The following is a 23,580-nucleotide window of genomic DNA, read 5'->3' on the forward strand; positions in this document are numbered from 1 at the left end:
ATCAGCAAATATATCATCACTTCTAAGCCGGCCATCAAATACGTGTGAGTGATGATAGATACGAAGTTAAGCTTTAAACAACACGTACAGTATGCTTGTGACAAGGGAGTGCCCTGGCAAGGATAATGCCGAACGTGTAAGGGCCGTGAGCTTGATCTTGCTTTCTGCCACCCCTATTTGGGGAAAGGAATTTATCATGTCATGCAATGCGCATGAGCTAAGTGCGACTGTGAGGGGGGGGGGGGGGGTATGTTCTGCCTTCAGAACCGCCTCATATGAGGCTGCCAATTTACATCTTGGCAGATCCGATCACGAGTATATACAATCTGAAGTCAGTCTCTCCTTTGTCGCAGACGAAAAACGCCGAAAGGAAGGGATGGCAGGAGTGTGGGGAACAATCGGGGAACAGCCGATGGACACACAGGTTGATCACTACGGCGATGAGCCGTCCACGAGGCATGGATCGCTTTTATGTTCAAATTGGAGAATTCGTCCAGCTGTCGAAACTGCGGGGAGTTACCGACAACTCAATGCGCGTATTCTTCAACTGTTCGAAATTCAGGGACGAAGAGAGAGAGAGAAAGGAGAAACCTAGAGGAAAACATTGAGATGCGATCAACTCTATGATCGTAGCAATCTACGTAAACTGCGAAAAGCGGACGAACTGAGTAAGGCGCATTTACGAACGTAGCGCATAAAAAATTGGAGAAATAGCTAAAGTGAGCTACCTCCGCCCCGTGACGTGATACCTTATAGTGGTTCCACGGGCAGGGGGGAGTCGGAGGTGGTATTAGTGGCCAAAAGACCCAGAGAATATTTTGAAGTTTTCCACCTCCTTGGAAAAAAAGACAGACAGACAGTAAATCGGTTTTCGCCTGCACAAAACCTTAAAAATGAAAGTGGTTGGTATACATATTCGTTTGTGATCGATGGACTCCGAAACTGTCCAACCGATCGCTATGGAAATTGGTATATATATATATATATGTATTGGAAAATAGTTTGGTCCCATGGATGGAGTTGCATGCCAAGAAAATTGGTAACGGTTGAATTTTCAACTCCATCCTTGTGTTGTATTGGTTCATTAGTCTACTCTCCATCTTCCCAAAAGTCGCCGAAAACTATCGCATTCAAAAATCACATCGTATCTTGAGGAAAACTACCAATTCTTCCACGGCAGTTTCGCTTTGAAGAGATGGTACTATTGAGCAACAAAAGATCACTGGAAATAGGCCTTTGACGAGATCTAGCGCGAAGGTATAATTTTCAAAATAGGGAAGTCGCTCCCAGTACAGTCGCATGGGATTTTGAAATCTTTTCTCCTGTAGCGACATGACATCTCAAAAATAAAATGTTCAAGGTAGAGTTTCGTAATACAGCGTCCTAATACCGACGCATTGACTAACTGATCCTAATCTGACAACCTCAGTATTTTTAAATTGTACTATATTTTAAGTACTGACTAAGGCCTCACATTGCATAGAGAAATGTTCATAGAACGAAAAGAAGATCGAATTAACAAATAAGGGACACTAACAGGGCGAAATCATGTCCGCCTGAAAAGAGAGCAAACCGGTTCCTCCCTCGTTTGTTCGCACCAATATCAATACGTCTTCTTGATTAATTGGGCGGTGATCTAAAATTACGGTTCTGAAACAGCTTCTCTGCTTAGCAGATCAGCAAAAATCACAAAAGGGCCTACCGTCTTTAGTCGGTGTCTGAAAACTTACTTTCAACCCCGACCCTTTAAAATCATATAATGTGCCAATGGGTCCAACACGTATTCCTTCATGAAGTGGACACTAATATGCACGGAAGCTTGACCTAATTGATATTTAACCAAACTTTACCGATATTTTATGAATGTTTTACTTGGTCTAATCTTTATATGTAATTAATGCGTGGGGAAAAATGAAGACGACATTTGAATTGGTCTCAAAGAGAATTCAACCAATTCATATCCAATCTTTTCCACTATCCAAGTAGTAGATATGCTATATCTTTACAAAACCACTACAGTAATCCTACCTCTCACTTTATTTTTCAACCTCCGGTTCCATTCTGTTCCATTTCCCCAGTTTTAATATGGAATGTCATATTTAGTTGTACTCGTCTGTGTCAATCCTCAGCTGTCTTTGCTCAGTCATGGCTCGAAAACCTAGCTGGCCTGCAGTAGCCACCTTTATTGGTCCTGATGAGTTTTTTCGAGCAGATCTCAACAGTCCATCTACCCTATAGTACCCGTGGTTACAGGACATTCAAGTTTATCTCGTTTCTTCATTCCCTGGTACCAATCTACAGAAGAAATCTATTTGATTTCATCAGCATTTTTCAATTTTTCCACTACATGGTATTTTTTATCCTCTCCATCATTCCATTTCCGAGTTTCTGAATTCCTTCCGCCTTCCAGATCACCCATCAACCTTAAAATCCCTCGCAACCCTAAAATCCTATTTACTAATTACGCAATTTTATATTTTCACAAAGAGGCATTCACATTTCTTCTTCATACATTTGCCATTTTGATGCTATGAATTTTTGTATGCTAGCGTGTAATTAGGTGTATTTTCGCGTAGCGGATCAATGTCGGCATTAGAAAAACATTTGTGGGTGTAATATTGTGGAACTGCAAATGCGCGTGGCAGCATTAACAGTCGACAGGGGTAGCCTTAATTTGGTGATCTTGCGCGTCGAGTAGCAATGATTTTTGTTTTGCACTACCTGATGTGAAACGAAGGATCAGCGAGTTTGCTTTTTATCTTGAGGGATGATTCGAACACCGGTTAATATTTGACCTAAGTAGCAAACGTGAAATTGTCAACGTCGGTTTGGCTCACAGCTCTTTCTTCTCAATATAGTTTGCAAGACAAATAAACTGGTTGCGGGGTTCACCCATTCCAGACTTTCTTAGCTAGTAAAGAAGGGTAGAAAATATTTTGTGTGAGTGCAGCATAAAAAGCAGATTTACTTCAGAAAATAGAACAAAAGGCCAACCAATACTCTGAAAAGACATCAAAGGGGTTCAATTCACAAGAGCTTTTAATTTGAGGATCCTTTCGCCCCCTGACTAACAATCCACTATGGAACTCACAGCTACATATTCAATTATAATGGTTTGAAGGTATTGAGGGAGGGAGGGGACTCCAAATACCGTATCACATTAACAACTGAGAAACAAGAGAAATTTCCGTTGTGGATGTGATCTGTTGTAGACCTTCCTTTCAGATGGTAACTATGGGGTTGTGAGTTTTCTGGCTCCACTCGCGGTCGAGTCGATGTTTTTTTTTATGATAAAATCTCTTGATTTTAAGCTTAGTATTTGAAGTTCCTGGTGTGGTGCCGACGTTCCGGATTGGCAATCTTTTCAATTAAATATCGCAAGTCCGGCGAGCACAAAGGCATACAAGTCTGGGTCGACGCGACACTTTGGAGGATTTTAATTTATTTAGGTACTGACGGACTTGCACGGTCAATTTCCACCACCGTAGTCATAAGGTCATTTTCCGACTGTGAGTATGTATCAAACTGGCAAAGGGATGAATATTTAGCGGGACCAAGTCGGCAATCTTTGGAGGCTGCCTATAAATTGCGACCATCGTGAAGATATGTAGGTTTCCCTTCGGATAGGATAGTCTCCATGGAGTGTCAATTCAACTAAAATTAAATTTTTTTAGGAAGCAAGTCCTAATTATATCAAATTAGAACTAATAATACGTGGTAGGCAACATACAAGAGATAGAATACGCAACGGAATATAATCTTTTGCCACCAATTAATATATAATATTCCCAATGCTTAGAAAGATTAATTTTGGGTTAATTAAGTCTTTTCGAAAACCATACCATACCATGACCCTTGTTTTCCTATTACCTATTCATATTACACACAGTTCCAATCATTTCAATATTTGCCCATCATCTCTGTCAAGTGACGATTCACTCATCATTAATGACTTATTCAGTTTTCAATTTTGGAGTTTATCATAATAACCATTAATATTTCAAATTGCATCAATACTTCTCAATTAGTCAATTTCAACCTAGTCCAAATTGACCCTCTGTCAGTTTCACAGTTGGCCTCACCTTTGTGGATAATTATTCAAAATAAATAGTTTCATTTTCATTAACTTTGCCCTTGCTTTCCACCGGTAACCGGAGCTTGTAATGTATCCATGGGCTATTGCACATTTAAGGTAATTAATTCTAATTGGTTATTTAGGAAATTCAATTAATGAGTGAATAAATGTTTGAAATAAGTGAAAGGGGGGTATTTCATGAGCGGGTAACCAACAGTCAGCCAAGATTAGTAGCGGATATTATCAGGCAATCTATTTTGTATTCAAACAAGATCAGGAGGATCGAAGAACATAATTAATTCAGTGTATTACAAGATAAAAGGCAGAAAGGTCCAACCGCACTGGTCTATCCACTATTATTATTATTCTATTAGTAGAAAGTCGTATCGCGTCCTTAAATAACTATTGTGCCCTTTTTGCTAGTTATAAGTTACCTATTAATAGTTTCTTAGCAAGAAAAATTGCGAACTCTTGGCCGCGTTCGAGAGAAGAATCCTCCGAAGAATTTTTGGCCCCCTACATGAGGATGGACGATTCCGTAGCCTACACAATGACGAAATCTATGAGCGATACCATGACCGTCCGGTTGTGGATAAAATCCGGCTCAATAGGTTACGGTGGGCGGGTCACTTAATCCGTATGGATGAAGATGATCCCACCCGGAAAGTCTATAAGGGCAATATCTATGGTAGGAAAAGAAGACGAGGCAGACCCTGCCTAAGATGGAGCGATGGCGTGGGCCAGGACGCCAGACAGCTTTTAGGGATATCGAATTGGTGGACCTCGGCGCAAAACCGGGATGTCTGGAGTTCCTTATTAAGGCAGGCCTAGACCGGATACCGGTTGTTGCGCCGTTGATGATGATGATTAATAATAGTATCTCAAGCAAACCCATAACCGTCAGGAACTTTAGTATATTCCCTACTTCCAGATCTTTTTACTTTGCATCTGATATTAAGTGTTCTCCTAGAACGTGTATAGAGGTTTCATCTCACTCCGCACAGAACCTACAGCCAGTGTCCGTAAATAGCCCTAGTTTCTCTAGGTGATAGTTTAACCGACAGTGGCCAGTGAGAATTTCCACTATGATATGGAGATTTTTTTTGGTGACCTTTAAGCAATCCTTTGTGCACATGAGTTCGTATCTCCCAATAGCACCCTGGACTGTTCCATTCCTGGTAGGCCCATCCAGTATCATCATCAACGGCGCAACAACTGGTATCCGGTCTAGGCCTATCTTAATAAGAAACTCCAGACATCCCGGTTTTGCACCGAGGTCCACCAATTCGATATCCTTAAAAGCTGTCTGGCTTCCTTTCCTACGCCATCGCTCCATCTTAGGCAGGGTCTGCCTCGTCTTCTTTTTCTACCATAGATATTGCCCTTATAGACTTTGCGACCGTAACCTATTGAGTCGGATTTTATCCACAACCAGACGATCATGGTATAGCTCGTAGATTTCGTCATTGTGTAGGCTACGGAATCGTCCATCCTCATGTAGGGGGCCAAAAATTCTTCGGAAGATTCTTCTCTCGAACGCGGTTAAGAGTTCGCAATTCTTCTTGCTAAGAACCCAAGTCTCCGAGGAATACTTGTGGACTGGCAAGATCATAGTCTTGTACAGTAAGAGCTTTGACCCTATGGTGAGACGTTTCGAGCGGAATAGTTTTTGTAAGCTGAAATAGGCTCTGTTGGCTAACAACAACCTTGCACGGATTTCATCATCGCAGCTGTTATCTGTTGTGATTTTTGACCCTAGATAGGAGAAATTGTCAACGGTCTCAAAGTTGTATTCTCCTATCTTTATTCTTCCCATCTGACCAGTGCGGTTTGATGTTGTTGGTTGGTTGTTTCCGCTGACGTTGCGCCACCATATATTTTGTCTTGCCTTAATCGATGTGCAGCCCAAGATCTCACGCCGATTGCCGCCAGATCTAGCATCTGGATGAAGGCAGTTTGTACGTCTCGGGTGGTTCTTCCCATGATGCCGATATCGTTAGCATAGGCCAGTAGTTGGGTGGACTTAAAGAGGATCGTACCTCTTACATTTACCGCAGCATGATGGATCACCTTCTCGAGGGCCAGTTAAAGAGGACGCAAGGGGCATCCCCTTTCGTAGACCGTTGTTGGTGTCGAATGGTCTTGAGAGTGATCCTGCTGCTTTTATCTGGCCTCGCACATTGGTCAGGGTCAGCCTTGTCAGTCTTATTAATTTCGTCGGGATACCGAATTCTCTCATGGCCGTGTATAGTTTTACCCTGGCGAGTATACTTCCCTCAACCGTTCCTCTTCATTTTTCTTTAATGTCATCGCCATAAAATCGCTTCCGATTGCAGGGTTCTGGCCCGTGTAAAGGCGTCCCTTCTTAGCTTGTTCCTCCGCTGCCTAGTTGCCTTCCAACCCAACATGGCCTGGAACCTAGAGTATCCAGACCTTGTTGAACGAGCCGAACGAATTCAGTCTCTCAAGGCATTCCCATGCCAGTTTCGAGTTCACTTGGTTGGACCCAAGTGCCTTGATCGCCACTCGGCTGTCGGTGAGAATAGCAATGTTCTGCCTCCTGTAGTTTCATTGGAGATGAAAGGAGGCACATCTAGCTATGGTGTATATTTCTGCCTGGAATATGGTTCCAAATACATTTTCCTTGGACCAATGACACCGGCACCCGCTCCCTCTGCTGTGAGGGACCCATAAGTGTACCAAGAGATCAGTTGCTGGTTTAAGCCGTATGTCCCAGCCACGATCTCCTAGTTTGCCTTGTTACTGCAACGTGTTTCAAACTTCTTATCAAAGTGAAACCTCGTTGTCATGTTATCCCTTGATATCAGTAATTCGGCACACCGCCTAGAAAGAATATATATATAATCCCAGAAGGACCCCAGGGATACACATGCAAGCAGTCTTTGGAGTTTGTGTGCTGAGTTCGGTTCTTTCTGCCCAGATTACCACCCCATAGGTTATCATTAGCCTTACTATTGCAGTATATATCCAAAGTAGTATCTTCGTGCTGCAACCCAACTTTTTTCTTGCTATGGACCTATCATCAGAGTCCTCGTGGCTTTCCGACATGTGTCTTCCAGAGTAATTTTTAATCTAGCGTAATTCCCAAATATTTGACCTCTGTTTCTCGTTTTACCCCCATGTTATGTAACCTTATGGCTCTCAGTTGATCGATCTTGCGTCTCCTATTGAATGGTACTGTAGTTCTTGTATTTGCCATTATGTTATCACAGCGCTGTAGGTTATGGATCTGCCTCCTTTGGGAACCTTTTCATTTCATCTTCAGTATGATTTGTCAATTCCTTTTAAAATTCTTTCAATTACAATATTCGGCTTGAACTACGTAGAAACAGAAATAGGATCTTCTTTTCTCCAGGTAGGGTATTCAATGGATTTTAGGGCTATTGAAAAATAAAGAGCTTGTGACGATATTAGTAAGAACTGTTAAGTTAAAGCGCAATCCAGATAGACATTTTAACTGTGACTGATAAACATATAGTGCACCCTGAAGCGGATGTATTATTTGGGGTATTAGCCAGAATGATAGCCCGTTTTGGTTGAAGTCAGGCATGAAAGCGGAGCTATCTTAAAAACCTGAAGAGCGGAGAAACTCGTCATACAAATTCATCAATATTCTTATCCGGCTTCACTGATAGACAGATTCGTCCAGCTAATATCATGTACAAAAATTAAATGTCTGAAGATAAATCTGAATTAGTGTAATAAAGTAAAAATTGTCAATAATGGAAATTTCCTTCTAGTTCGCTGAAATATAGGCAGTTTTCCTGATTGACCACTTTTTTCTTTTCCTTGATTCGTTTCCGTATTCTTACGGAAATGAACTCAGGACCCTTAAACCTTAGACCTTTAGCGCCTCCATGACCACCTTTTCAACTATCCTTCCTTAAAACCAGCAGCGACCTAATATCATATTAGATTGCTCGTTTTTTTTGCGGAAGCCGTACCTTTGGGGTAGGGTAGGTAGGTACTAGTGGCCTCTCCGAGAAGTCCAATTAGCGCAGTGGTGCGCCGTTTTGATGCCACTAACTCCTAAAACCGTGACTGCTGTTATGAGAGTAGGGAGGCAGAGTCCAGCCGGCTCGGGTCTTTAGAACCAGATCGTAGCATTCACGAAGGAAAGCAGCTCTCCCACCCTGCAGCTAGAATTCTCTCTGAGGTCCCCATAAAATGGTTTACCCAGTGTCCGTAGCTTGACTTAGCTAGAGCTATAATCAATTTGTTTTCCAGTTTCATTTCGACATTATCATCCCCACTTATCGGTTAAGAACAACAGTGCGCTGACTTTCTTTCTAACTATTTTTCCAGACTCTCATTCATAACACGTCCACATGGTTTACTTGCCATCCAGTAAACCATGTGCTCGGGGTAGGCTCTTTAGTCAGCCAAAAAATGAAACCTGCTGTTATGGTGAGGTGAGAGTTAACACTGAACCCATCTACAGAACAACCCTCTGCAGCACCTATAAGGGGAAGTGGATGCCACAATAACCACAGTCAACAGAGATCCTGGAGACGAAGCATCAACAAATGATCTTCACAACCACGTGAAGAACGTTATCATAAATACGGCCACAAACGTACGTGGCCCCAGCCGCAAAAAGAGTCGGAACGGTTGGTTCGACGATGATGTAAGCTAGCAATGGAATGGAAGAATGTCACATACCGAGTAATGTTGAATATAATGCATTCTCAACAACTCGCAGAGCCTTATCACGAACTCCGTTGAGCGGAGAAACGACTTCCCAGAAAGAAAAAGGAAGCCTGAGACAACCAACAGGTCTATGAACTCGAAAGTATAGGGAGCAACCGCACCACGCGCAGAAGTTTTACCAACAAGTCAGCAGGATGAAGCCTTATATATCTCGCTGCTCATCCTGCCGAGACAAAGAGGGAAATCTCATTTCCTACAGAATGGGCATATTCAAGTGATGGGTTGAGAATTTTCAAGAACTATACAACAAACAGAAGAAGTCCGCCTTAAAAATTATCGGTCGCCTGGAGCCGAATGAAATACAGCCGAATCGGTTAAATATGGAGGCGACCAATTCTACCAGCGAATAAGTACCTGATGACTGGGAACGGGGCATTATCTGTCTCATACATAAAAAGGGAGATGTCACACAGCGCAGCAATTATAGAGGTATCATCTTGCTCCGTACCATCTATTAGATATTCTTCCCTATCTTGTCGGATAGCCGTATGCCCATACCAAAGAGGCTTCACTCCAGGAAAATCAGCAACAGATCAGATTTTCTCTCTGCGGCAAGCGATGGAAAAATTGTTGGAATATGGACATCAGCTGCACCATCTTTCCATCGACTTTAAAGTCGCCTATCATAGCATAGCCAGGGTAAAACTGTACATGACCATGAGAGAATTCGGTATACCGACGAAATTGATAAGACTAATTAGGCTAATTCTGAGGCCAAATGAAAGCAGCAGGACCATTCTCGAGACCATTCGAAATCAAGAACGGTCTAGGACAAGGAGATGCGCTATCATGCGTCCTCTTTAACCTGGCCCTAGAAAAAGTAATCCACGATGCTGAGGTAAATGCAAGGGGTGCGATCCTTTTTAAGTCCACCCAACTACTGGCCTATGCTGACGATATCGACATCATGGGAAGAACCACCCGAAACGTACAAATTGTCTTCATTCAGATCGAGAAGCCGGGGCGAGATCTTGCGCTACATATCAATGAAGGCAAGACACGGTTGTTGGCAGCCAACATTTCAGCTTACAAAAACTGTTCTGCTCGAAACGTCTCACCATAGGGTCAAAGTTCTTACTTTACAAGACCGGAGAGACCTCGGAGACTTGGGTTCTTAGCAAGAAGAATTGCAAACTCTTGGCTGCGTTCGAGAGAAGAATCCTCTGAAGAATTTTTGGCCTCCTACATGAAGATGGATGATTTCGTAGCCTACATAACGACGAAATCTATGAGCGATACCATGACCGTCCGGTTGTGGATAAAATCCGGCTCAATAGGTTACGGTGGACGGGTCGCTTAATCGGTATGGATAAAGATGATCCAGCCAGGAAAGTCTATAAGGGCAATATCTATGGTAGAAAGAGAAAACGAGGCAGACCCTGTCTGAGATGGAGCGATGGCGTAGGTCGGGACGCTAGGCAGCTTCTAGGGATATCGAATTGGTGGACCTCGGCGCAAAACCGGGATGTCTGGTTACTGCGGCTTTGATGATGACATAGATCGGCTGATGAAGTTGAATTATGTTCAGGTGGACCAGCGGAGTGTGTAGGAACTGGCTTCTTGACCGAGATGGAGATCGATTTAGATTTAAATTTTGCCGTGGGGTGCAAGTATCTATAAGTCCAATATAAGCCATTAGTGAGTAGTAACCAAGGAAGTATTCAAAGAACCTGCACATTTCCGATGCTGGTTGGCATAGACGGAAGCAAAGCTTATATTAGCCCTTGCAGCAACTCCGCCATAGATACTTTCAACGCCAGTTCGAGAAGAAAGGAGGCAGAAGTATTCATAGCGGCGATTAAACTTTCTAGATATTCTTTGAGGCATTCCGGAATTATTTTAGCTATTATCTTTGCGGCGACAGAAAGCACGCCGATGCCGACACACTCAAAACGGGTACCCTTCCTTGGAATTTTAACGATCCTCACCTTCATCCCTACTCGCATTTTCAGGATTTCCATACGAGTGGAAACAGTGCAGATCTGCACTAATTGCAGGTGCAGCGATGGTAAGTTCTGCGAGGAGACCGTTAGGTCCAACAACTTTCAACGATTTGAGTTCATTGATGGCTGAAATAATTTCTTTTCACCTCGGACGAACAGTCTGTATCCGCATGTTGACCAGCCATTTAAATAAAAAAAGGGAGGAACTTCACCGGAAGTGATACGATTAAGAATCGTGGTGAAGTGTTCTTTCCATGAAAAGTCGACCGTTAAAGTTCTTAACAGGACGATTGACATGCAAGCTCTTTCTGAACACTTCTGCCGCGTCTTCCTCTTTCTTGACCAGCGCAATAGCAAATTCTCTCTTGTCACACCGCACACTATGTTCACCCGAAATATCTCACAGCACCGGAGTGCCAGCGTGGTCAATAGTGCCTCCAACCTCTTATGATCATCGCTTCAATGATTCCTGTTTGAGATGTGGCTCACGGGCTGTGGAGCATCCGAGATAATGTCATCTTTGATCGAGGCCCAATGCTCATCGATATTTTCAGGCGGGTCTCTCACTGTCCCTGTCATGCGATCAGTAACATTGTTTGCCACTGTCGACTGACAGCTAGATCATATAAGGTGGAATGGGAGGGGTCAAGGTTGTAGCTCATCAAGTCTGCGAGAAGTGATGGATGTAACGGGCAAGAGAATGTAAGCCACCATCAACTGGTGATCCTGATCTGTTGTTACACACGTATAAAAGACAAATCCATTGCTGATCGCGAGGTGGTCGATCTGATTGCTCATGCGGTATCGGTTTGATGAAACCCAACTGACCTTATGGACAGGTCTTTGCTCGAACAATGTGCCACCGATGGCGGTGTAGCAACAAAAATCTATAATGCCCCAACCATTGTTGCTACGGTAGCCAAGATCGTGTTTCGCCATCACATGTGCGGGCAAGGTGTTGTTAAATCCCACTTTGGCATTCAGACCATCTATCATCATCTTAGCTGCGGAAGTTTACCGACCCTAGGTAGCAGCATCATCGTTTGCCGCTTTTATGATGCAGGTAATGGCAAATAGCGTCGGGGACAAGCACGCTTCGAACGATTCATGGAACATGCCTGATCTAGATTCTTCGTCATGCTCTCGTCTGTACCAGCGAAAATTATCAGCAGCTAACTGCAGGAATTACCTTCCCATGCAGAGATAACTTGGTGACTATGAGAATCAAGGTAGTGGTGTAGCATATTTGGAGCGAATCCGGCAGCACCTTTGAATTCTAAATGTTGACAGCTGTCACAGTTTAAGTCTTGTGAACAAACAGCATCAGTGTGGAAAAATTCAGTTGAAGAGCATGACTATAGCACGTTGATATCTTCTAGGCCGTCTGTATTCAATCTCACATCATCAATAAACAGGTTAAAATTCCGACTACCTAGCACATGTCACAGCTGAATCAAGAAACGACAATTCGAGACTTCTAAGCTGGCTTAACTTAGTAGCTCTTTCTAAAAAGGTAGGTTCTTTTTTTAGTCAATGTATGCTATTGAGGGAGTCCCTGTTCTCGAGTTCTACCATACTAGACTAGAAAGCTGACCCTTTTTATCTGAAAAGTGGTATATATTTAAAGCAAAGCGGATTTACCTCTTTATTTATCTTACCATCGAATCTCAAATAACGTAGAAAGAAGTCCCTCTTAACAATATCTGGATCTAAATTCTACCTTACGGAACTCATTCTGTTTTCTCTTCTATTCATGCGTTTCCTATTACTCTCCAAAAGCTTTATATTTTTTTCCATTTCCCTCATTAGCAGATAATTAGGATAATCCAGGATATTTTCCATCAAAGCTATATCTTAAGGCACCAGAAGTGGAGTTTGCTGTGTAGTTGACGATTCCTTAAATACAAGGGAAGAAGTTTAGAAGGGTGAAATAAATGATGAAGGCATACGATTCAAAGGAATTGTGATGGTTATGCTATGGAACGCGTTTAACGCTAATTGGGTATACATTTTCCTTCAGTCAGCTTCCATATTGAAATGGATGTTTCCCCAAATAGACCCTGCAGGGGGTTAGCTAATTACGTATGTATGTAAGCATTCACTTTCCGGTAACCATTTAAAGTGTTCCAAATATTTACAGAAATTCATCCTTAAAGGAAGAAGACTTCTTTTAAGTTTTGTCCAAAAGAATGGTGTCATTGCCAAATGAATCTTCGTCCAAGGAAATATGAATGGAGAAGTTTCTTCTTTTTCCGACTTTTCATGTTTACCATTCTATTTTTGTAATGAGGGAAACATCCCCTCAATGATGTAATAGGAAAAATTGGAAATTTCGCTTTGATCCTGCTATTTGCCTTGAAAATTCTTTTTCTTGCTGTATAGTAGAAGGTGAATCCATTTTGGGTGTCTTTTGGAACTCAAGTCAATGAGACTTGGAAGATATTCCTTGTCCTATTTTTTCAGTACAGGGAAAGAGCCATATTGTTCTGTCAGAATTAAGCCATTGTAACTCTTCAGATCGAGTTTCTGATACAAACCTAGGCACTAGATAATTCAAGTAGGATTTAGGTTCCATATAAAACCGGAAAAACGCGATATGGACATGCGGAAATCAAGCCAGCGAAGAAGCAATAAAAATGCTCCAGAGTGGCTTCACGAGAGTAAAAATAGTGTCTTTGTGGTGTCAAGTCTCACGGGAGAGCATTTTCAATCAATGATGGAGAGGCTAGTGAGATATTCAAACGACCATTACGCTAAAACCATAGCTTCCAATTTTAAGGTATAGGCTGAAGAATTGAGCAGCCAAAAAGCGAACACTGGAGACCGTATATTATTTGAAACTCTTTCTGGTCTAAATCTTATTCAAACACAGGATGGATTAATACTTTCGGAAGAAGGGAAATCAGATCAGTGATCGATGTCTGATTTGGTAATAGTACTTTAACCAATGATTTTCAGTGGCGTCCTAGTGAAAGTTACACACACAACGACCATCGGGCCATAATCTTAGAAATCAAGCTACTTACAAAATAATGGTTTGACGAGGAGACTTTCAAAGAGGTTCTGTTACAAAACACAGTCCTAGAAGGTGGCCAAAGGGTAATATAGGTCCCAGGGCGAAACGTGGATTGGCACCCACGATGGAGCATAGAACCTGGGAAACGCCTGCTGAACCAACACCAACAGCTCTACTACCAAACCCTATCTCCACCTCCACTTGGTGATCGCTGGCAGATCTTTTTTAACGAAAAGCTGCAGACGGAGAAGGATGAAGGCGAGTCTTCCGCGCCTAAAAACAGGACAAATTGCACCAATGGTCCTCCAAGTTGGGGGTTGGAGAGGACCGACAACCCTACATGGAAAACAACTTTTTACGAAGTCTCAACAGGAGCCTCGGACTGGACTGATAACACAACGATGAACCCGCCAACAACAATGGCATAAAGATCTGCGCGTTTTATCATGGAAAGTGTGCTCCCTGTACAGAGATGGAGATTGTCGACAGCCTGTCCCAATATAGGGCTGATATAACAGCGTTGCAGGAAATACATTGGACAGGGACCGGTTTCCTGGAGAAGAGCCGCTACACCATATATTATAGTGGCCATCCAGTAAACCATGAGCTCGAAGTAGGTTTTCTGGTCAGCCAAAAAATGAAACCTGCAATTATCGACTTTGAAAGCATAAGCAAACGGCTACACACTCTGCGTATGCGAGGCAAATTTAGAAATATTAACATCATTAACGTTCATACCCCTACAGAGGAGACTGCAGAGTCGGCGGAGGATCCCTTCTACGAGGCAATAGAATGAACCCTCGAAGCCTGTTCCAGATATGATATCAAAATCATACTTGGGGATTTTAACAGCCAAGTTGGGACGCAGCTCGTATTCTAGCAATAAGTTGGCTCCCATAACTTACATCAAAATACAAATGATAACGGACTGCGGATTATTCAATTAGAAGTATCACATGAAATGGTTGTTTGAAGTACCTGGTTTGTGGGGAAAGCGGCCCACAAACAAACGTGGGCCTCTCCAGACGGGACCACTTTCAACCAAACTGACCACGTGTTGATCGAACGCCGTCACCTCTCAACCGTGATGAATGTCAGAACATATAGGAGAACACCACCCAGAATCCCCTCTGGCAATCAGGTGAGAGTTAACACTGAAGCCCTACACAACACAGCCCTCCGCAATACCTATAACAGGAAAATGGATGCCGCAATAACCGCAGTCAACGGAGATCCTGGAGATGAAGCATCAACAAACGATCTTCATAATCACCTGAAGAACGTTATCATAAATACGGCCACAAACATACTTGGCCCCAGCCGCAAAAAGAGTCGGAACAGCTGGTTTGACGATGAATGTAAGCGAGCAGCGGAACGGAAGAAAACTGCATACCGAGTAATGTTGCATTCCCAAAGGACTTATCACAAATTCCGTCGAGCGGACAACCGAATTCACAGATGAAAAAACGAAGCCTGGGAGAACCAACAAATCTGTAAACTAGAAAAGTACATTGAGCAACCGCACCAGGCGCTCAGGCTTTATCAACAAGCCAGCGGGATGAAGCCTTATACACCTCGATGCTCATACTGCCGAGACAAAGAGGGAAATCCGATTTGTGAGGGGCATATTGGAGCGATGAATTGAGTATTTTGATGAACTGCCGAATTGATTAAACATGGAGGCGACCAATTACACTAAATAATTCACCAGCTTATGTGCATGGTGCGAGACAAAGAATCAATGCCTGACGACTGGCAAAGGGTCATTATCTGTCCCATACATCAAAAGGGAGGTATCACATAGTGCAGCAGTTATAGAGGTATCATCTATAAGATATTCTCCGCTTTCTTGCTAGGTTGGATAGCCCCAGACGCTCAGAACATCATTGGTCCATACCAAAGAGGCTTCTCTCCAGGCAAATCAACAACAGATCAGATTTTCTCTGCGCGACAAGCGATGGATAAACTGTTGGAATATTTATAATAGTTGCACCATCTATTCATCGACTTTAAAGCCGCCTATGACAGCATAGCCAGGGTAAAACTCTACACGGCCATGAAAAAATTCGGTATTCCGACGAAACTGATAAGATTGACTACGCTGACCCTGACCAATGTGCGAGACCAGAGGAAAACAGCAGAGTCACTCTCAAGACCATTCGACATCAAGAACGGTCTAAGACAAGGGGATGCCCTACCATGTGTTCTCTTTCACCTGGCCCTGGGGAAAGTGATCCGTGATGCTGAGATAAATGCTAGGGGTACGATCCTCTTTAAGTCCACTCAACTACTGGCCTATGCCGGCGATATCGAGAACATGGGAAGAACGACCCGAAACAAACAAACTGCCTTCATCCAGATCGAGGATGTAGCGCGAGATCTTGGGCTGCACATACATATGGTGGCACCAAAAACCAGCGAAGCAACAACATGAAACCATACTGATCAAACGGGAAGAATAAAGATAGGAGACTACAACTTTGAGACTGTTGATAATTTCTTCTATCTAGAGTCGAAAATCTCAACCGATAACAGCTACGATGATGAAATCCGCGCACGGTTGTTGGCTGCCAACAGAGCCTATTTTAGCTTACAAAAACTGTTCCGCTCCGCTTCCATAGGGTCCAAGCTTTTACTGTACAAGACAATGAGCTTGCCGGTCCTTATGTATTCCCCGGAGACTTGGGTTCTTAGCAAGAAAAATTGCGAACTCTTGGCCGCGTTCGAGAGAAGAACCCTGCGAAGAATTTTTGGCCCCTACATGAGGATGGATGATTCCGTAGCCCTTATAACGACGAAATCTATGAGCGATACCATGACCGTCAGGTTGTGGATAGAATAACGCTCAATAGGTTACGGTGGGTGGGTCACTTAATCCGTATGGATGAGGATGATCCAGCCCGGAAAGTCTATGAGGGCAATACCTATGGTAGAAAAGGAAGACGAGGCAAATCCTGCCTGAGATGGAGCGACGGCGTAGGTCAAGACACCAGACGGGATGTCTGGAGTTCCTTATTAAGGCAGGCCTAGATCGGATACCGGTTGTTGTTACGCTGTTGATGATGATGATAAAATAATTTCTCCCACTAGTCGCGTGGGATGTTCGGGGGCTAGCCCGAAGTAATGTGACAAACGGTTCCATGCTAGCTCTCTGACGATGGAGAGGTGTTTAGTTGCCAGTCCGACGAAGTACCGAATCGGGAGTCCAACACTGTGTGCGTAAATTCATTCACCTACTCTAACCCCAAAAAATTAATTAGTCGCATGGGATACGTGCATATCCCTGGCGACCAAAATGCCGACGCGAAGATAGTCACAATGTAGAATGGAAAAGTTCAGTGCTCAGATCCTTGCTACAGGCGGCTTTAGAGAGTAAATAAGCAAGTTCTTGGAAGGCGATATTTCATGACCTGATCTTGAAAATATTGTCCATTTGCATCTCCATGGTAAAATTAACATTCATAATGAAAATAAGGAGAGATGTGTTGATATGTTATTGAGATGACGTTGCGCCCATTTATGTGAAGGTTTCATATTCTGAGATTTCCCCCCTTCTCGATACTAAAAGTATATAAAAAATGTAATATGAGATCTTTGTGTATCTAGAAATTTGAGGGGGTTAGTGAAAAGATCTGACAACACTTCTGGGGAATAGAGATCTTCACGAATTACTTTTATTGCAATTCGGTACAAAAATAGTTCATTTGCCCAAGGTTGTCAAATCTATCTTGTCGATTCTCGCAAGGATGATGCCAAATATTAGGGAGTCACGATTCACCCGTAGGCTATAAGTAGCCTACAGTGACACTCTATATTGTTGAACGCACTAGGTTGGAGGACAGCATTATTTATCATGTGCAGTGCACTGACAAGTCGGGAAACCGGAAGCTAGACGCTTCAGGTATGAAAGGTTTTGTGTATTTCTTTTATAAAGAGATTTGAATGTGCGTGATATTGACATTCATAGTCTTGAATTTGCAGAAAAGTATTGAAGTAGTATAACTTTGTTAGTAATAGTGTGATTTTCACAAAATTTGGCAGAATCATGCTCTATGCTGTGGCCTACATTGCTGCAAAATTTTGTGATTCTAGAGTGAACTTAAGGGGGGTTTTCCTGTCAATTACTAAAAATTACAGTAATGTACTATTATTAACTTTATTTGAACAGGTATCGGTATGAGAATGGGTTCGTTGAAAAAATGATCACTTTGAACCCCCCGCACTCCCCACCTTTTCAACAAATGTCAAAACTAAGACCGACTTCGAAAAGTACTAATCGAGACCTTTGATGAAAAAAAAATGTACACCCCCCTTTTGCATGTATGGGTTAAATTCGATGTAAAAGGATGTAACTCACTATATGCGTGGGCGTTCACAGTTCCCACCCTTTTACCAAATTTGGTGCCAATCGCTACAACCGTTTCTGAGAAAAATGCGTGTGACGGACAGACAGAGAGACAGACAGACAGACAGACGGACAGACAGACAGACAGTAAACCGATTTTAATAAGGTTTTGTGTTTACACAAAACCTTAAAAATGAGTGAGGTTTACAGGAGCATCTTCTTAAGAGTGCAATGTTGCTTCAGAACCGTCTTAGGTGATGCGGTAACGCGGTAAGGGTCTAACGTTAATCGATATTGGAGCATTCTGATGTCATTCGAAAAATGGGGGAATCATAGGAAATGGCTCGATGGACCTACAGATTAACTCCCAGTATCAAAGTTTTGGAAGCAGAAAGCGCCCGGATGGGGAAACCATAATCTCTCACGGAGCATATTGGGAAGGACCTTAGCTCCAAAAACCTAATTGTGGAAATGTTGGCGTGCTTGGAAAACCAGAATGCAGACGATTGAAGAGGGGAGGATCGCGCAGTTGTAAATGTAATCAGTGGACGGTGGAGCTGCTTGCCAACTAGTATTGTACAATGGTTTCCAGGAAAAGAGGGCAGGAGTTAGAGATTGTCTTTACCGGCCAAAAATTCCAGACCCTGGTAACATCATCTCAAGATGTTCGCCTCTTAAAGAAAAGAAACAAGGAAAAAAAACGTGGGTTTTCACTTTATGTGCAGACACCTTGGAAATGTCTCTTTCAGTGAGATACCTGGATACTTTCTGATCCTACTAATCACCCTTAAATTCGGAAATACTTGTGAGAGATGCGGGAAATGGAAAGGTATCAAGTGTTGGATATTTGAAGGTCAACTATCAATATCATTTCTGCATCACTATTTAGGCCACAAAGCAGTTATGCTTCTTCTTTCTCTCTGTGAAAAATCAGATTGTGCCCAAACAACTACATTATTATTGCCTCCATTAACGAAAGTAATTGTTTTGAAAAGAGTCTAAATAGAACAGGCTACGTTTGTTAGATTAAGAGATACTATGATGCGGATAACAGACAGTGCAGACTCATCGATGAAAGTTCTAATTGCAACGTACTGATACGATTCTGAAGTCAAACAAACCTTGTTGATTGTTTAATGTTTAAAGTACCATTTTCGGTATCTTTATTGCTTTCTTTAACGTTTCATTTCTACTTTCGAATTGGTAAATCACTCAACTGGTTTTGTGATGAGATACAGTTCTGAGGAAGATATTGTTGAATGAAGTCGGGACAGAGGGCCCAAAAAAACACAGAGCTAACAGGCAATATTCGGTATTTTCGATTAGCAGAACATTGTAACTGATAACAGGTATTATCAGTAAATGGATCCACTATTTCCCAATTGACTATACTTAGCTGCTGTTATCGAAATTCTGATAAAATTAGAAGATATCGATGAATAAGGTGGGTGTCTAGTTTGAGAATTTTATTGGAATGATTTTGTCAGTGCCAATCGTTAAAGAGAAAGTGCGGTCTATTTGGTTGTAAATTTGTATCTTATCTCCTGTTGTTCGTCAATAATTGCGATAAACAATGCATGAACATCATACCTATGTGTTGTGGTTTACTTGGTGCATGCATGCATGAAATCTTTCGATTTGAATAAAATTTCAGACCTAGACTATCTTCAGCTTCAATTCAAATGACTAAGCAATCTGAGCTCTTACCTTTTTGATCCAATTCCACTAATTGATCTGCTACTACGCTGAAACCGTGGCGGCTGCTTGCCATGCACATAACTAGGATGATAAGTCCAGCTTCCATATTCAGCAGGAACTTCCACATTGCAAACATTTCTCTCAGCAATCACAAAAGCACAAATTCACTGGTTTAGATACACTTCCCACGCCCAAAGAAACGCTATCTTAACTTTCACTTCAATCTTAAATGAAACTTCCACGATAGTAACACTGCACGCAAAATATATTTATGTAGATTTATTAGCTAAAATGTCAAGGAATGGCTCCTTAGCTCCGTTTCTCCCAAGGAGACGGAAGAATTGTTTGCCCCGGAAATATTGTATAGCGACTGTTCGATAATTCACTTGTAGGAATATTCCTCTACTGCAACCCTTTCCGCGAAAGCATGGCTAGGACTTGCGAATATCCTTCGCCTCGGTCAGCATAGATTCCTTAGCCAACGACTCAACGCCGAGAGACAATTAACCGATGAATCCTTCAGGCTGGGTTGAAAGCTAGGCCCGAACGCGTATTAAGGTGAACTAAATGGTTCGTTTAGACGCTCTTCTATGAGGGACGATAAGTCTGAGTTCTAGTTTTCTTTCGCCTTGAGTTTTCCCTTTGTTTTTGTTTTCCACTATATCTGCGACTATGAAATCGATAACATGCGATAACACACACGCGGAAAAAATGAAGCGTGAAGCGGCGTAGGTGGGTAGGTAATCACTCCCCCGAAATTCTGTTACGACTAGCTAGCAAGCAGACGAGTCGACTGGATGGATGGTTAGCAGATTGCCCCAACTGACTTTATGCCCGGACTAATGGCTCCCCTAACTCCCCCGCAGGAACTATACATTTGGCTAGGAAAGAGAAAATGGCTTGGCTTTGGCTCTTCTAAATGTGCTTGCCAAAGGGACAGTAAAAGCAGCAGTACAACAAGTTGGCACTTTACTGGCAGTTGGCACGCTAGCTTCCCTGATGTGTTTTTGCAGACACCTTAGAAGTTAACTGCAAGGGCGCCTAGGAAGCTATATGTAGGTGCACATTTGCCCGATCCTTAAGACTTCGCCAATTCATAATAATAACAATAATACGATGGTATTATCATTGCTTCAAGTACGTGAACCCCGCTTTTGAGCTTTAACACGGTGCAAGCGCCAAGGCTTTCCGTAATACGACGTCGTCCTGACTTGATGCATTTGTCATTCTTAGGAAATTCGCACGATGTGGCCAATAATGGACTATGCAATGGGCAGTGGGAGTTTCGTCGATAAGAGCATATATGGCTAACGGGAGACTGGGAAAACAGCGCTCCGTTGATTGCTTTGCTGGGCCGGAAATAAGGGAGTCATATGCGAATGTTCAAAGTCTAAAGAAGAACGAAAATGGAATCGGAAAATTGGACGAAACAGGTTGAGTTCTAGTTTTCTTTCGTTGCAGTTCGCAATATTGTGCAACGCAACTCAATAGTAGGAGTGACAGTACTTCACTTGAATCAAAACTTTGTCAAGGCAAATTCTACAAAAGATACAAGGGCGAATATCTTTCAATTCTTTTAAAACATATGTTTCATAAGCTGCGACATTGCGCACCTAACGTTTTTCCGATTGTTTTATTCTAATTTCTAGCCGACTTACTGCATGAAGGCAGGGAAGGTTTCTAAAGGGTGGTTTCGCTATTCTTAGTTATTTTCCCATTGTCAAAATTCTAGCTAGTGGTGGATTTTATCTGGCGTTGACACTAGGTGGTGAGTAATCAGACCGAGATCAAACTGCCCGAAGTGACAAGACTTTAAGTGTATAAGAAAGCAGTTCCTTGCAGTCTCTACATACTTTTGCTAGACTTCTTCTTCTTTAGTTTTTGTCCCTTTCAGTACCGGAGTAGGTTCCTTTGATTTAGATTCCTCACTTCTCTCGGGAATAGGTTTGTCCGGGTAGAATCGACAGGATATCAAATGAGCGTATTAAATCACGGTTGTGTTGGTCGATTTTTGTGTCCTCCCCATCAACTTCAGTGCTGAAATTAAATGACTCCACAACCGAAACACCTCTCATTCAATTTCCCCACAATGGGTGTAACACCATATTGATACCGGATGCTCCTATTTTGGATGTTGTCATGATAGGTTGTACTACTAACGGGGAGCGGAAGCGGCACTCGTTGTCCCTGGTAGTCAGTTAGCACTCGCAACTATAAAAGCGATGGAGCAAACCACACTGTGGTGGATTTTAGATTTAAAACCTTCTCTGATGCGTTGATAACAAAAAATGCCTCTTATGCAGACCCACATCATCCAGGTTCCGCCACTGCGTGAAGATATCTACCGATTTTTATATACCTGGATCACAAATTATACCCAGCGCACGATTTATCAAGATGGGTTTAAAAAGTTCTTGGTATGTGACCTGTTTGGACTGTAATTTGGCGATTCTGCTGGACTGCCTTTCTTTTCCCATATTGGAACGGTCGTGCTTTTTTGCTAGTCAGACGGTGTTTTATCCTCCTCAATGACGTGATTTCTCTATTTCATTCATTTAATTGCCTATTCAACTTCTATGATGTTGACTTGAAAGTCCTGAGGTAGGCACAACCCCATCTTCTCCGAAAATGGATTTATTTGGCGACCATAATCAGAGCCATTGCTAGCACCGCTGTACTGATTTTTATTGAGTGCAGACTCAGCGTTCATACAGGTGCATGCGAGGTCTACCTAACGTCTCTGCCACAATAAATAGGTGCAGTACGCGAGTTGTCAAGCGAAGCGCCACGCGATGTCTCCACAGGGAGCTGTGAATGCAAAATGAGCGTAATTCACAATAGGGTCAACCGGAATTAACTAGGCCGAGGTCATATTCTTCAGAGGGCCTTCTCTGTTTTCATGGTACCATATAACCTATGGTGAGATGAGTCCTTTGTGGACTCAGTTTTGATCACCTTCCCCGAGTCCGCCGCGACGACATCTGGTAGTGAAGTGAAATTATTCCAAATATAGGCAGTGTTTGTCAAAATGGTAGATAGAAAAATTGTTCCATTGAAATATACTCGAACTATTCCTGGCAACTATCCACCGCAGCATTTTACTTCCTGTTTGTCCCACTATCAAGTTTAGGAAGGTGAGACAACAAATAAACCATGTATGACAAGTGCAAGCCTGTGGGTGTCGCAAAGCAAAAGACACGTTCGCCATTTACATTGCGTGCCCTGAAGCCCCTATGGCAACGGTTGCCATATTACCCGCAATGACGATTCAGTCGTCGGCAGGCACGTAACAGATTTTTATGTCAAGAAGTTGCCAAAGGGTATTTTTCATGGCTTTCTTTCGTCATCACTGCTCATTAAAAACTTCAAAGAAATATTCGAGATTTTTGGAATTAAGCAGGAGAAAATATTAAACGGAACTGAGTCTTGAAGCAAACATGAAACCATTGAGCATTGCTTCCAAAGTTGTTATGAAAAGCAATGCTGAGCAATGGGATTCGCATTACATTCTACAAAACTATTGTGCTCCTTTTATAGACATAGTAAGGCTATCATAACTACAGTATATCAATCAGCTATATAATTGACAAACATTTTTGAATGTCTCTAGGTGTTTTAGCGCTTCTCCTGGCATTAGTGCTGGTCACAGTCCCACATTATGTATGAAGGTTTTGCTACTCTCTTGTCAAAATCTTCAGATAACGCATTCAGATATTTTTAACTCACTGAACGGCATTTTTCCTTACAATTAACTGTGATTTTGAAACCATTT

General features: G+C 42.4%; 1 protein-coding gene across 1 annotated transcript in view; it reads right to left on the reverse strand.

Annotated features, from left to right (window-relative positions):
* Positions 1-20,564, reverse strand: part of LOC119647775 — a 553,287-nt gene extending 532,723 nt beyond the window's left edge. The window contains exon 1 of the mRNA XM_038048955.1: positions 19,818-20,564. Within this exon, the coding sequence (XP_037904883.1) occupies positions 19,818-19,944 (127 nt within the window). The 5' untranslated portion in view covers positions 19,945-20,564. The remainder of the gene's footprint in view (positions 1-19,817) is intronic.
* Between the last annotated feature and the right edge of the window lie 3,016 nt (positions 20,565-23,580).

This window comes from Hermetia illucens, chromosome 2 (genome assembly GCF_905115235.1).
Source record: "Hermetia illucens chromosome 2, iHerIll2.2.curated.20191125, whole genome shotgun sequence".
NCBI lineage: Eukaryota > Metazoa > Arthropoda > Insecta > Diptera > Stratiomyidae > Hermetia > Hermetia illucens.